This window comes from Solanum verrucosum, unplaced genomic scaffold (assembly GCF_900185275.1).
Source record: "Solanum verrucosum unplaced genomic scaffold, falcon-dt-bn FXZP01000291.1, whole genome shotgun sequence".
NCBI lineage: Eukaryota > Viridiplantae > Streptophyta > Magnoliopsida > Solanales > Solanaceae > Solanum > Solanum verrucosum.
In genome coordinates this window covers 269,043-283,897 of record NW_026020080.1, presented here as the reverse complement: position 1 = coordinate 283,897, position 14,855 = coordinate 269,043, and the positions used below count along the sequence as shown (strand labels likewise).

The following is a 14,855-nucleotide window of genomic DNA, read 5'->3' as shown; positions in this document are numbered from 1 at the left end:
GATCTTTTAATGTATCTAGTTGATTTTGATTCTTAAATTAATGTATAATTCGTTTGTTTCACCTTTACGATACATTACAATTTTACCATGTACAATATATCATTTTCAAATATTATTTTTGATACATAATTCTAGTTAATTAAAACGCAAATTACAATGTATCATGTTTATAGTAATGTATTAGAAACACAACTATTACAAATTTCGTTATCTTTTACTATCAAATACATATACCCATCCTTGTTCAACTAGAAGGCTAGGCATCTGTAGACACAATCAAATATTATTGTTGATACATAAACACTAATGTTATATAACAAAATCAATTTGTATCATATTCATAGTTATGTATATGAGACATATAACTTTGTTATGTATCACATGTTGTTAAGCATCTGCAACACTGTTTTATATGTAAATCAGTGTATATCATATTCATAGTTTTTTTTGTATATGATACATAACTATATAAAATTGGCGATTTCTTTTTTTGAATTTGTTACAATTTGGAGAGATTTGAGAGAAGAAAAATTGAAACTTGAATTGTTTGGAGAGATTGACATTAATTTGATTTGCATGATTTGGGGAACTGACATTTAATCTCCATAAATTAGTTGTATAATGTGATGTATCCGAATGACAACAATTTTAGGGGATTTTTGTAAATTGAAAAATAGTAGAGACAAAGATGTAATTTGGTCCTTCCTTTTAGTTGCACTTTAATATGATAATAAATTATTCATAATCACTCAAAATACATAGGGATAGGTGGGTGTGCTAGCTTCAATCTCCAAACTTTTAAAGATAAGATTTTCAAGCCTCTAATTACTTTTCTTTGGTAGTTTAGCATATGCCAACTGCCATCCTGCATTTAATGTAATTTCTAAAATGAAACCTCTATTTCTTCCTGAAACAAAACAAGTTGGATTTAGCTTCCTCCGTAGCCCCATTCCATGCTTTACTTCTCCTGCGCATCACATTTCTATTTCTTTCCACCCATTCAAACCAAATTTCACCTCTGCAAAGTAGATTCTGTTATCCACATATATTACAAACAAACTGCAAATAATCACCACTCACAATATAAGTACAGACTGAAGAAGAAAAAAGACATAGCACATCACCCCTGCCTTGACTAGATTACAATTTCTCAAAATCGAAAAATAAAATACAAATACAAAACTGAACGCAACTCGCATACCTAGTAAGATATCCATTAGCCTTTTCAACCTTATGTATCCACTTAGTTTCAACTGGATTGTACAACATCAAAGTGTATCACATTTAATCTACACAATTCTTTCCAGTACAGAGCGAGCAAAAACAAAGGTCTTAACAAATTATTATTGGATGAGAAGAATCATAAATTATCTATCTATAACAAAATCATAATGTAAAATTAGGGTATGTTGTCCCTAGAAATACAGGATTTCGTGTTAAGTTGAGAAAAAAAAACATACACTAATTGAATGTGTGGCTGCACCTGATAGATTCCCTTTATTCCCCCTATTTTGTTCTTGTGATGACTCTGTGAGTAAGTTCTACAAGTGCTCGTCTTGATCTCTGAACTTCCTCGTCATCGCTTTCTGGAAGAGAGTCAATTGCCGCTGACGCAAGGCTAGCATGCTTTCTGGCAAGTTCTCTTGTTCTCTGTATCCCTCTGCTTTTCCCAAGGTAGTCTAGAGCCTGCAATTTTCATCAGTAGATTTTGGTAGAGTGATCACAACTAAATTTCACACATTATATGAGAAAACCAATAGTCAATCAGGACGTGGAATGCAAAAGGATGCATCACCAACAACACATTTACAACATGATAGTCATTAGCAAAAACTAGTACTCCTAATAAAAATAAATCCAGCTATCCAGAAGATCCGAGCATTAATCTATCACAGGACATCGGTTCCAACATTTTTAAAAGTCGAGAACTAGAAATATGCGCACCACAATAGGCATTACTAAAACTCAAATCCCAGAGCGGTAATAGACTTGGAACAAATGGTTGTATCACAAATTAGTCCAATATTGAACATTGAAAGGACGATCTCAGAATAACCAATTCACTCAACCACTGCATTCTGTTGATGGAAACACTCAATGAAAATGAGGGTTCATATAGAACTAGGGGTGGCAAAATCAAACCCAACCCCGACTCAACCCATTTAAGTTTGGGTTGGTTATTGACCCACCCATTTGTTAGCTCAACCCGTTAAAAATGGGGATGATATGTAACCCAAATTGATTTTTGAGAAATTTTGTCAATTTTTTTTTTTTTTTTTGATTCTATATGTTATATATAGTTATAATAAAGAAAAAAAATATTAGGTACTAAAAGCTTATAAAATAACAAATAAAGCAATTAAAACATAGTAAAAATTGGGCGGGTTGGGTTATGACCCGTTACTAACCCGTTTTGACCCAATCCATTTTGGCCCAAACAAATTTGGACTCCGTTGGGTCTTGACCCGTTTATTGTCTTGACCCATTTTGACCCACCCAATTGCCACCCCTATATAGAACTAAAGCTATAGACTTGATAGAAAATTGTGGCATATTTAGAGGGTAAACACACCTCTATCATTTGGATAAGTAAAGTCATTATCATCATTTTCATTAAAGCGCCAAATTAAAAGGTATAAAGGACATTCAACCACAAAGTTTATAAGAATACAAAGGTGATTATGGACATGCTAGGAGAAAATGAACACAAAAATGCTTACGATCTCCACATTGACAGGATCATCAAAACCTCGGTCCACCAGCGTACGCAGTTGAGGAAATTCCTCCATGGCATACAATATTGGGGCAGTTACAATCCCCTACAAACACAAGTATTCCAGAGAAATTCACTACATATGGAAAAGTGATTGAGAATAGCTTCTTAAGACAAGACTCTTGAATTCGTGAATGAGCACATCATGTAAAGGGTTATCTAAAGAGTATGAAACTAGTTTTCATCATATGGCATTTGGAATCACTAGCCAGTGAGAAACTAAGAACGGCACACAGATGAAAAGTTTAATTGGAAATATAAGATGAAAAAATCACTTGAGCACTAATCATTGTTGGAACAAAAATAAAGAGAGAAAGGAAGCCTTAGAAGAGTATATGCCTCACTTCTACACTAATGAAAACAATTCTAAAGAGTTCAAATATTCTAGTAGAAGATCCAAACTCTCAATTCTTCAATTGCAGTAGTTGAATTCAATTATCATATAATAACAGTAGTAGAGCAGTCGTGTTGACAGTGGTAACGGTCGTGGTAATAGCAGTAGTAGTAGTAGTAGCAGTAAAAAGTAATAGTATAGTAACAATAAAAGTAATGGTAATAAGATATTAAAACCATAGAGTGACAATTTCTTGCTATTCTTAACTTATAAACATATATCTGACCAGGATATGAAAATTGAAATCCATTAGAAAAATGAGTAAACCTGTCGGTAAGCCAATGCTCCCAACATCCTAAACTGTGTAGCCATTCTTTTAGGTCAACTAAAATTGAGGTAAACGAATATGAGAAACAACTGACAAGGCCAGAGAAGTTACATGACGAATATCAGACAATGAACCCTTGCCAAGGGTTGCAGATGTGCCCGTGAAGTCAAGAACATCATCTATTAATTGAAATGCCAATCCCTGCATAAACAGACATAGAAAGCAAGAAATCAGAACTAGAAGAACTCTTAGGGGTCATTTGGTGTGAAGGATAACGCCAAATAGTCATGGGATTAAATTATAGTGCCACTTAATTTGTTGTTTGGTTGGCAAGTCCGGGATAACTTATCCCGGGATTAATAATTAGTACCGGGATAAGTTATCCGGGTGGTGTAGTAATCCCAGGATAACTTATCCAGATATAAAATAGGTAAATGACAAAGATATCCCTTTAAGCCCTTTTTATATATCACTTTCCACATTCATGAAGGGTACTTTTGTAAACAAATAATTTGTTCTTAAAATTTATACAATGCATATTGTTTTGGATACAACAAACCAAACACTCAATAAGAAATCATCCCATCATAACTAATTTCAGCATAAGTTATTCCATCATAACTAATCCCATCATAACTTGTATTCAAACTAAACGACTCCTTATGGTGAACTACTTAAACAGGTCTTTATTTGTCCAATCACAAGGAAAACCATATCTGCCGAACTGAAATTTCTAACAAGGGTCATGTTATAAGACGCATATCAACAATTTATGAGTATTATATACTAGATTTCCACCCAGACAGCAACAATGGAGAAAAGATCGGAACATAGAACTATTTTTACTACGTTTTACTGAGCCATTATAACCTAAAAGTGAATATATTAAGTCAAGTAGGACTTGCAGCAGAAGCTTATACAGACCAGATTTTTTCCGTAGTCAAAAGCCAGCACGGAGACTTCAGCAGTATGCCCAGCAAGTAGTGCAATCGCTTTGCAACTGTTTGAAATCAATGATGCAGTCTTGTAATATGTTTTCTGCATATAATACTCCATGCTGCAACAGAAGACTAAGAACATTAATTTCAGAGAAGTGTTGGTCAAAATGTCTAACAAACAAATAGATGCAGATAATAAATCAGATTGTAAGCAACCTTTAGCGCAATGCATACATGACTAATTTTACTTGTCATTAACATGTGTATTCACTGATCAAACTACTTACGCAGCAGAGAGCTAACTATTCTATGTGTCCCAATAAATATCTATAAATGTTTAATTGTGAACCTAGTTATTATGGTATATTGATTTGAGATTGTTATAGGAACCCACGAACTTCAAATCTTGGATCTGCCTCTGGGACAACTGAGTAAAAACACTTGGTGTTCTAAAACAGAGATGATATGGCTAAAGTTAGTTTACATCCTCGCCAGCTAAGGTATCAGGTGTGAAAGCTAGGCAAAAGTGCATGTTTAGTATGCATCAGCTGACACAAGATTCCCCATTTATTGGAGCCATAACACCTAACACCCTGAAAGTTAAACACAATCTTGTGTCCTTGAAAGATATATAAGCTAGGTCTTATTTCCTGACTGTAAGCATCATTTTGCTCATAGTATCAGAACATTTTAATTTTTCAAACAAATAATTATGATTCAGTAGTTCATTCATATTTATCTGTTTGCAGCATTTTCTTTGTTGAGTTGATTCACAGGGTTAGCATTTTGAAAAGAAGGTTGTTCCTACAGAAATGTGGTTTAATGATATCCCATTCTCTGTTCCAATGTTCTAATATTATTATGTAGCCAGAATTTTAACTCTGGATCCCCTTCTTTGTTTTTTATGACAAGGAAAACCTGCAGCCGCTACCCTTTGGGTGCGCACAGGGTAAACCCCCGCTCTTATGCAATAGCTCGCTCCAGATCCCCTTCTTCTACCAAACTGATACAACAGGTTTAAATAAATGAAATATAATAAGAAATATCTAGAATTCTACAAAAGATGATGAAGAGAGAAGGAAAAAAAATTATTCATTAATTTTCTCATCTTCCACATCTTCTTGATTTCTTTTATTGTACACTGTTTTGTTAATATTATCAGCAAGTTTATAAGAGAAGTGTTTTCAGCCTTTCAGGAGGCCAAATATGGGATTCATGAAGTTGTAGGGAAGTGGGACACGTAATTGGGAAAGAAGATTAGAACTGCTTGCATATTGTAGCCAGTTTTTGTCTAAGTGACTAGTCTACATAGAGAATAAATTACTAAGCTGGATTATACTTAATGCGCCAGGAGGAAGAAGCTAATGTAGATCACAAAAGATATTCTGACTACCTTATATCATTTTTCTCTTCGATAATTGACTACTTTCTTGTCATCATCACCGACTTTATTTGTTCTTATATTCTAGTTGAAAACAAGGTCTAATCTATAGCTACATGGTTTTATCTTTAGTTAAATATAGAGTTTTGCAGACTTGGCTTAAAAAGGGCATAGTGGAGGAAATATATCCATATAGATGATACCTACTAGTTTTTTTTTTGAAACAAGTATTGTATTCTTCAGGATTAAGGAGATGATACAAATAAGTTTTGTTTTTTTTAAAAAACTGTTAAGTATTGTATTCTTCAGCATTAAGGAGATGATACCTACTAGTTGGGAACAGGTTCTAGTCTTGTTAATACATGAGTCTCTTCCTATCTGCTGCGGCATCTGCACTACCCACTACCTTTAAAAAGAAGTTAAGTGAACAAGGTGATCTAATTTATATGATCAAATTTGGGAAGACGTAACGATCTACTTAAGAACTCACGAAGTTTTATAATATCTCAAGATATAGATGTCTTTTAGTTGACTTAATTTCAATTAGGGTCCATAAAAATCTAATCCGCACTCTACCAGCATACCTACAACGTTCATCAGAAGAAGTCGTCATTTGCATTGTCTCTCCAGTAACAAGATGTTCCACAACAGTTGCCAGAAGAGATACAACCTACAAGATCAGAGCGACAGAACTGAAGAGAGGATGACAAGAGGTTAACTAAAATAAAGCAACAGAAGGGTTAGCTAATATCAACCTTCTAGCTAACTCCTATCCCTGTTAGCTGGTATTGCCATTTCTCTACTTTTCTTTTAATGGAGGAGAATCAAAATCCATGCATGAACGGAACAGGCAGAAAATTAAGTGTGAACATTTTTAAATAGGAGAAAAAGAACTTATATATAGTTGTACGGCTGGAAATAAACAAGAGCAAAAACCTTAGTTTTGCGATACAATGTATAAGGTACAAAAGAATCACTGAATCACCAACCATAAGAGATTAATTTGCATGAAAGTACATGGGTTAACTAGTTTAAAGTGTGTAAAAACAATAATCCTGGACAAATTAAAATTATTTATTGTTGACTATAAAGAAGTTTATAGAAAGAAATAATGCACAATGATAATACATCCCCAGAAAAGAATACTCTGGATAAGTAGGAATAGAACAAGCCTTAATAATCATCATATACTACTAAAAGTGGGAAGCTCCAAAGTGCAAAGTTGGAACCATTTTACCCCTACACTAAATAAAAAAATTATAAAATATCTAATATAATTAATTAATTAATTTTATCATATTAAATTATAATACACATATAACTATATGATGTCCCTTTATATTCTTCTCACTCCTTATATTTAACACCTTGCTCTTTCACATTACAGTGCTTAAATTAAAGCCCTCACATTTAATTATCTCTATTCAATTTGAAGGTTTAGCTTCCAACACTAATAACAATTAATGTATGGAACTGTTTTACATCTTCAGTGCATTATTTAAATGTGGCCGCACATACCCTTTGGGGTGGCCCAGTGGTTTGGGCTTGGAACTTCCATGTTGGAGGTCTCAAGTTCGAAACCCCTTGCCAGCGAAAGCAAGGGGTAACGCCTTCTGGGTCGAGCTCGTCGCACCGGGCTTGCCTAGTGCGGGTTACCTCTCCTATGTGGTTTGCGAGCTATTGCATAGGAGCGGGAGTTTTACCCTATGCGCACCCAAAGGGTAGCGGCTGCGGCTGTGGGTTTCCCTTGTCATCAAAAAAAAAAAAAAAAACGTGGCCGCACAGCACAAGTACTATCAAATAACTATATCCTCTTCTTCCTTTTTTCCGTTAGAAATTTTCTTTATTACTATGCATTTTTCCCTAACATCATGTCTTCACACATTAATATAAATATCTCTCATGTGACTTTTCCTTCCAAATGATTCATCATTTGAATTTTAGTTTCCATTGTTTTTGTTGAAGATTTTTTATATATATGTTCGAGTATGCATTTATCTTTAATTAAAGTATTATATATGTCACCTAAAGTATCATCAAGTTTGCAAGAATTTTTAGCCTTAGCTTATGGGTTCTTACTTTTTTATATGGTTTGATTTCTATTTTATTGTTCAGAGAAAGTCAAATAATATATATAGTTATATACCATTTAAATTTTCCAATTGCAACACAATTTATATTATGTATTTTGGAATAAACATGCAACGCATGGGAACCCAGAGACTAGTAAGAATACTACGAACAGCATGGTTCCAACTCTTGTCAATTGTGCAAAACTATTAAATGTTTACTAGAGCCAAGAGGAGAAGGCAAAGTATACCTCTGTGTTCTTCAAGGAGGCAAGTGCCACACATGCTCGGGAAAGCAAAAAGTCTCCGGCTAGTACAGCTAGCTGCATCAAATAGGAGAAGAGATAATAGGGTCAGCAGATACCAAGATAACATGATTTAACGATGTACTTTACAAAGAGTTACTTTGGTTTAAATATAAACCCCATTCGTGAAAATTGCTCTACTACCCATCCATTTTTTAAAAAAATTAAAATATCCATTTCAATACAATTGCTCTTCCACCAAGAGGAGAGCATAGGTCCTGACGCCCCTTTATCGCTCAGCCTGCTCTAGTTCTAAAAATGACTGCTTCCGTATAATCTAATAATTAAAAAGTGATACCACTATCTCCAGTTAGCATGTCATATCCAATGTTCTACTTGGTAATATAAGATACTCCGTCTTGATTCAATTTATATAACACCTTATTTTTTTCATTACGGCAAGCTCAAAATGTTTGACATTATTCCATTAATAGTATTTTTCTACACCTCTTTCACAAGTTTCAAGAATTTGAATCTTTTAACAATAAATAGTTTATACTTTCAAATGATATTTTTTCTATCATGTTAACTTTTCATCATTAGATGAATATTTTCTTCCACGACCATTAAAATAGTTAACAAGTCAAATAACACCTTAAGCTCCTTGGAAATGGAGAAATTCCTGGTAGAGGGCACTTCTCTCGTAATGGGACCTACCTGGCATTAATTTGGATTATTTGGGCCAGTGAAATCCAGATATCAGATGGTTTAAGAAAAACACAATGCAATCTCGCTACAACATCTGTTTGCTTGCATTATATGGAAGACACTAACAGGAAATAACATATTTCAGAAAAGGAAAGTGAAGAACTAAGTACCTTATTTCCCATCACAAAGTTTAAAGAACCTATCCCACGTCTTGTGTCAGCATCATCCAGTACATCATCATGAAGTAGGCTGGCAACCTATGATAGAGTGAAAAAAGAAACCTGACTTAAAGAAAGTTGTAAGGAAATGGCATTTTAAGATCAATTAATAAACTAGAGGAAGAGAGAATATGAAATATCAACTAAATGGTCATGCTGGTGTTTCTGAATGCAGGCCCATTCATATAATTTGCGCCAACAATGCCATGCGGTTGGCTCATTGAGCATCAGGGATGAAGGAATACATGATACATTAAGGAAAAATACCAAATAAGGAAGAGAAACGCGTCTAGGTCTTTTTTTTTTTTTGATGAGGTATAGCAATGTATTATGGTCTTCTTTTTCTTCTTTTTGATGAAGTAAGGCATAGAAACGTGTTCCGGTCTTACTCGCCTTAAATACGAAATTATATCAAACAATCTGGCAACAGCTGCAGCTGCCTTTTCTGTTGGAAAAGTAAAAAACTAGAGAGGTCACCCTTATAAAACCAAGATAGCAACAATCACCAAACCAACCAACTGGACCAAAACAAACAACTCTGCATCTCTACCGTTCCCAATGAAAGGAATGATCAGCCACCCTTTAAAATTTAACATCCAACTGCTGTCCAAAAAATTCAGAACAGAACTCCACAAACTTTTCCCAGTGAATGCAATTTTTCATGCATGGTTATGGGTAGATTAGTACTTATCATACCATATGGAAATTCTCTTATAGATTGCTCCGTCCTCCTGTTGCTTCCTTACCAATAAGGTGAGATATATCAGTTAAATTCTGTGTTTCTCTGTTGCTTCCTTACCAATCAGGTTTATATATGAGATTCTTTTCATGAATTTATCTTCTATCTCTGTGTACAAAAATCCACCTGAAAGCGTAGTTCATCTATGTCACTTGACTTGTTCATTTTGCCTTTCATGTGCTCGTATCAAAAAGTTTTTTTAAATCAGGTGCTCGTATCAAATAGTTATGACATTGGTCAGGTACTTTTGTATGGAACCTTCAAATTACACGTAAAACATGGATTAAGTTGAATGTATTCATATTTGGTATCTGTGTTGTATCCAACACACGTACCAAAGTCCAGGTAAGGTAATATATTAAAATCTTGTCATCAAAGTCAATATTAACTCTATTTACAATCAACTTGATGGTCTTCCCATCCTATCAGAATGAAGAGACGGAATACTTACATGGATCATCTCAGTGATCTCAGCTATACACTGCTGCCTTGTACGCAAATCCCCGGACAAGGAATCAACATCCACCTGGGGAGCAGATCTAGGAATCTGTACGTTCAATGCAGTTGCCATCAACAGCAAAACCTACAAGAAGTACACCAGTCTATTTATTTTTCGAGGGAGAATGTAGGAAACCATGAGTTGAAAATGGATGTTACATTGACATGATACAAACTTGAAACAAATCTATGTTGTGATGGATCTGCCCAAGCAACTGCACTATAAGTCAATAACCTTTAATGCAAATAAGAAGCACCACCAAAGTACAATGTTTCAAGAGGGTACTATCGATACCACACATGTACTTGCTTTGAAATTGCATATCTAATAAAAAAGGAATTATTTCCTCTAAGTGTTGTTTTTATAAATAAAATGAAACTTTATGTTCTACTAAAATAAAAAAGGAGACCCAAGTTGTTAAAAGTAATAGAACTCAGTTCTATTTTGTTTGCCAACTTTTTTTGTTTCTTTAGTCTTTTCATGTTTCCCCCTGTTTTATTCACATTCTTTGTTTTGCTTTCAGTCACCTCTCTTGGAGCATCATGCTTGAACCTACTACAAGTGCAACTAAGGGAAATTCGTTTTCTTCCTTAGTTTATAGGAAAACGTGTTTCAAGCCTTCTGAAAGAAATGTGTGAAATGTGTGCCTCTAAACTTCACTAAACAGTAACACCAAGCACTTGGTTTTCATCAGCATTTAAAAGGAACTCAGTGATGTAAGAGAATCGAGACTTTTTTTTGGAAGCTATGCAGCCTTCATCAATGGAAATGTGGATTTTGCTTATCCAACAATTACTTGATGAAGGTGAAAGTTTCTCTCTTTGAACTATCCGCAAAAGCCTATGCACCAAAAAATGATAAATGTACAGTACACATAGAAATTCAGCTTAGGAGTCACAAATCATACTGTGGGTCGAAACCTCTTTCCTTCAACTCCCAGTTTGAAGAAATATTCAGCAGCTGAAGCCAGCTTTGGGACCTGTATACAAATGAAACAGGCTCTCATCTATCATCATGAATGTAGCAACTGCCAAACCACAGAACAAGTTATATACCTCAGCAACTACCATTGATCTCAGCCTGTTTGTCAGAAGGGATAATTCATCCGCAACAAGGGAAAATGGGTCCACTTGCTCCTGAGAAAAAGAGAATGTGGAACAGTGTGAACTACATTACCCACAATTATATAAAGCAAGGAGATGTAAAAAGAAAACCCGACGACAAATAAGATAGGAAAATAAAAGACTTGATGATTTGCATCAGAAAGAAACTTGAACTACTCAGAAAACACCTTAAAATGGCAGCTCTACAATAATGACACAGACGAAGTCATTTTCGATCCCAAGAAAATTCATCTACTTGCTCGAAGCTTTAAGTATTTTGATTTTGATTTGCCTAGCCAGCCTAAGACAACTGGAGAGGAATAAAGAGAAGGGGCCTTCATTCCCATATACTCTTGATTAGAATATGGAGAAGCAACTGTGAATATTTCTATAATTGCCTAGACCATATAATCACCTTTTTCTTCTTGAAATACTTTCTTTTTATCTGTAAAAGATCAGTTTATTAGTAAATAACAGCACTGAGTAGGTGCTGTGGTGTCTTTTCTTGAAATACTTGATCACAACATATTACACGAAATATAAACCATAAGATCCACCAGTGAACATATGATGTTAGCAAAAAGACAGGAAGTAATGTAGATTTATGAAATGAAAATGCTATACAAACCTCTGCTACAGCAGTGCTTTGCTGATGAATTTGTTGCCCAATACCACTAAGAGCATTAGAAACCCATGAATGAATTACTCTGCAACCCAAAACCTAATAACCACCAAAAACAATGATGATAAAGCATGAAAAGTCCCAAATTAGCAATAATAACAATAAATTCAGCAATTAAACTATGCAGTCTTTAAAAAATAGCTACAAGCGGGATTGGCTATATCAATGGGTAGCTCCATTTGAGCTCATCCAGCCTGATATTTTACAAAATACAAAATAAAAAGTACCTGGAGTTCTCTATAATTTTCTGTTGGTAAATATGAAGAAACCTTATTTGTTTGAAGTTATTTGGTCTGAACAGGTCTTAATCATTAAGATCTCAAACAAAGTCTTAATATCATTCATTTTTGTGTGGATAATTTATTTTTTTTTTTTTTTTTTTTTTTTTTTGATTTGCACCGGGTGTCCGAGTCTCTTTGAGCCCCGACTAATCCCGGGGGTGCACAGGCCCTCGGCAAGGAGTTTCCCGCAAGTGCACCACGGTTAATTCAGGTTTTACCCAGTCCGATGGCCCTCAGAAATTGTTTGCACCTAGTGGGTTTCGAACTTGAGACCTTGAAAGGGAGCAAACCCCAAGGCTCAAGTCAATTGCCAGCAGGCCAACCCCTGAGGGTTGTGTGGATAATTTTCAGCACCACTATATCTGCAATAATCAATCATACAATTTGTTTGAAGTTATTTGGTCTGAACAGGTCTTAAACATTAAGATCTCAAACAAAGTCTTAATATCATTTATTTTTGTGTGGATAATTTTCAGCACCACTATATCTGCAATAATCAATCATACCACTAACCACCTTTGTCATCACAAACATCATTACAGTCGCCAACTACTAGCCACCACCACCAGCAACCATCTTTGTATCACAACCATCACCGGCAATTACTACTAGCTGTCAGACAATACCACACCTATGACCTCCATCATTATAATTGTATTCATAGACACCACCATCACTGCCACATCACTATCAACCGCTACCACTATTGAGGCCAATTCCTGCTACCAACCACCTCCACCATCATAACTAGCAGTGCCGCCAACTGCGGCGAACACATTGTCAACCAGCACACATTCTTCATCATCACCACCATCAACACCACCAACAACTAGCATCAACCAACTTAACCATCACAACCACCACCACTACCAACCGCCACCATCAGGCTAGACTACAACACCAACCACCTCCACCATCACAACTATCCTCGCCATCATTACTAATCACTAATACCAACCATTATCACCACCACCACTAAAAAACCATTTCTACCATCACTAGCGAACATGAATATTTTATTTTATTAAATTAATACTTTAATTACTTTTTAATTTGAATTTCATATTTATTATGTTTACAAATAAATAAATTATGCACATTCACATATTGAAAAAAAAAATCATTTTAACCATCCAGTGTTTAAATCCAAGATAACATCTTAATCATTCAAATGTGCATTTAGATTGAGACATCTTAATGTTAATGAAAACAAGTGAGGTCTAAAAGACTCCTAAAAAGCTTAGGACCTAAAGAAAATGTATTAGCATGATTAAAACACACAACTAATTGATCTCGCCTACACAGATTGTATACTTTCATTGTGCCCTTCTAAATTCTAAATTCGTAGAATGAAATGGACTTCAGCATAGCAGAAACCAATGATATAGTGGAATTGACGAGTCCTTGATCGATTGGAAAAATGGCAAAACTCAAACCCCGACATCTCCAATTAAAAAATTGCATAATCCCGACTAAAAACAAGAAGCATTCCCAGTTACAGATAAAGAAAAGCAACAGGAGCTAACAATCAGCAAAAACAATGATAATAAAACATGAAAAGCCGCAAACTCAACTCGTTCAGAATACCCATTCCCCCGTTAGAGCTAAAAAAAAAAAGAAGCAACAGTAACTAATAAAACTACAACTCCGAAACCAAAAGAGATTTATTTCACCTTTGGAGGATCGTGGATGTGATTGGATTGATGTAATTGTTGGATGGGACGCGATGAAAATAACCATCGGCATCTACTGAAGCGGTTTCTGGAAATCTGAGATAAACCCTTTGAAAATATCATCGTTCGTTTTCAATTTCTAATTTGTGTGTGTGCTGAGTTTGAGTATATAATTTGAGTTGCGAAGAAGAAAGAGGAGAATGGTCAATGTAAAGCGGTGCACAGGCCCAGGGTTGTGAGAAAAAAGCAACCATTTAGGAAATTCCTAATTTGTCCTTCAAATTGGAACACGACGAATTCAAGAGATTTTTTTTCGTGGCTAAACTACATAAATCTCACTAGTTCATAGTTTTTGATATTACATTTTATATTATTTTTAGTTGTTGGATACATGTGTCGAGATACGTCAGATACATGTGTATCAGTAGGGTGTATAAGGTTGAGATACGTGTTTGAAATACTTTTGAATTAAATGTTGTAACTTAATGCCTTAATTAACGGAGTAAATTATGGGATACAATTGAAGCTAGATACATGTTTTAAAGCGTTTGAATTAAATGATTGTACTGATTTGCTCGATCAATAGAGCAATTCACTACTGTTAACGACCTTTGAGGATCTGCAACATAACAACTTAAAAAAAAATTCAAAAATATAGAATTTCGTTCATTCTTTTTTTAGAAACATAAAAAGTGTATAAAATCTTCTTCTTTCCATTAATTCAATTTTATTTCTTCGAATCTTGATCTATATTTTTTTTCACAATAGCCATTTTATTCCATTTCAAAACTATGACGGTAAACCTGTTTTTTCACAATAGTCAGATTCAAATACATACTAGATACATTAACAGGAAAATTAGATTCAATACATTAACGACTTAG

At 34.6% G+C, this 14,855-nt stretch overlaps 1 protein-coding gene across 1 annotated transcript; it reads right to left on the bottom strand.

The window, feature by feature from the left end:
- Positions 1 to 1,319: 1,319 nt before the first annotated feature.
- Positions 1,320 to 14,191, bottom strand: LOC125824243 (solanesyl diphosphate synthase 3, chloroplastic/mitochondrial). Its single transcript, XM_049503589.1, has 12 exons — positions 13,972 to 14,191; positions 11,964 to 12,056; positions 11,288 to 11,368; positions 11,140 to 11,211; positions 10,185 to 10,316; positions 8,947 to 9,033; positions 8,075 to 8,146; positions 6,339 to 6,424; positions 4,360 to 4,492; positions 3,547 to 3,636; positions 2,721 to 2,819; positions 1,320 to 1,686 (listed from the first exon to the last, which is right to left on the bottom strand). Exons 1-12 carry the CDS (start codon positions 14,092 to 14,094, stop codon positions 1,507 to 1,509), a joined length of 1,248 nt encoding a protein of 415 aa, XP_049359546.1. The 5' UTR covers positions 14,095 to 14,191; the 3' UTR covers positions 1,320 to 1,506.
- Between the last annotated feature and the right edge of the window lie 664 nt (positions 14,192 to 14,855).

Bases quoted from the DNA above. Each gene is read 5' to 3' on its own strand.
- LOC125824243 (XM_049503589.1), bottom strand. From the start codon at position 14,094: ATGATATTTTCAAAGGGTTTATCTCAGATTTCCAGAAACCGCTTCAGT. The intron at 9,034-10,184 runs GTAAGTATTCCG...ACTCTATCATAG, and splicing joins AGATCACTGAGATGATCCAT to GTTGCCAGCCTACTTCATGA. The intron at 3,637-4,359 runs GTCTGTATAAGC...CTGTTTATGCAG, and splicing joins TTGACTACGGAAAAAATCTG to GGATTGGCATTTCAATTAAT.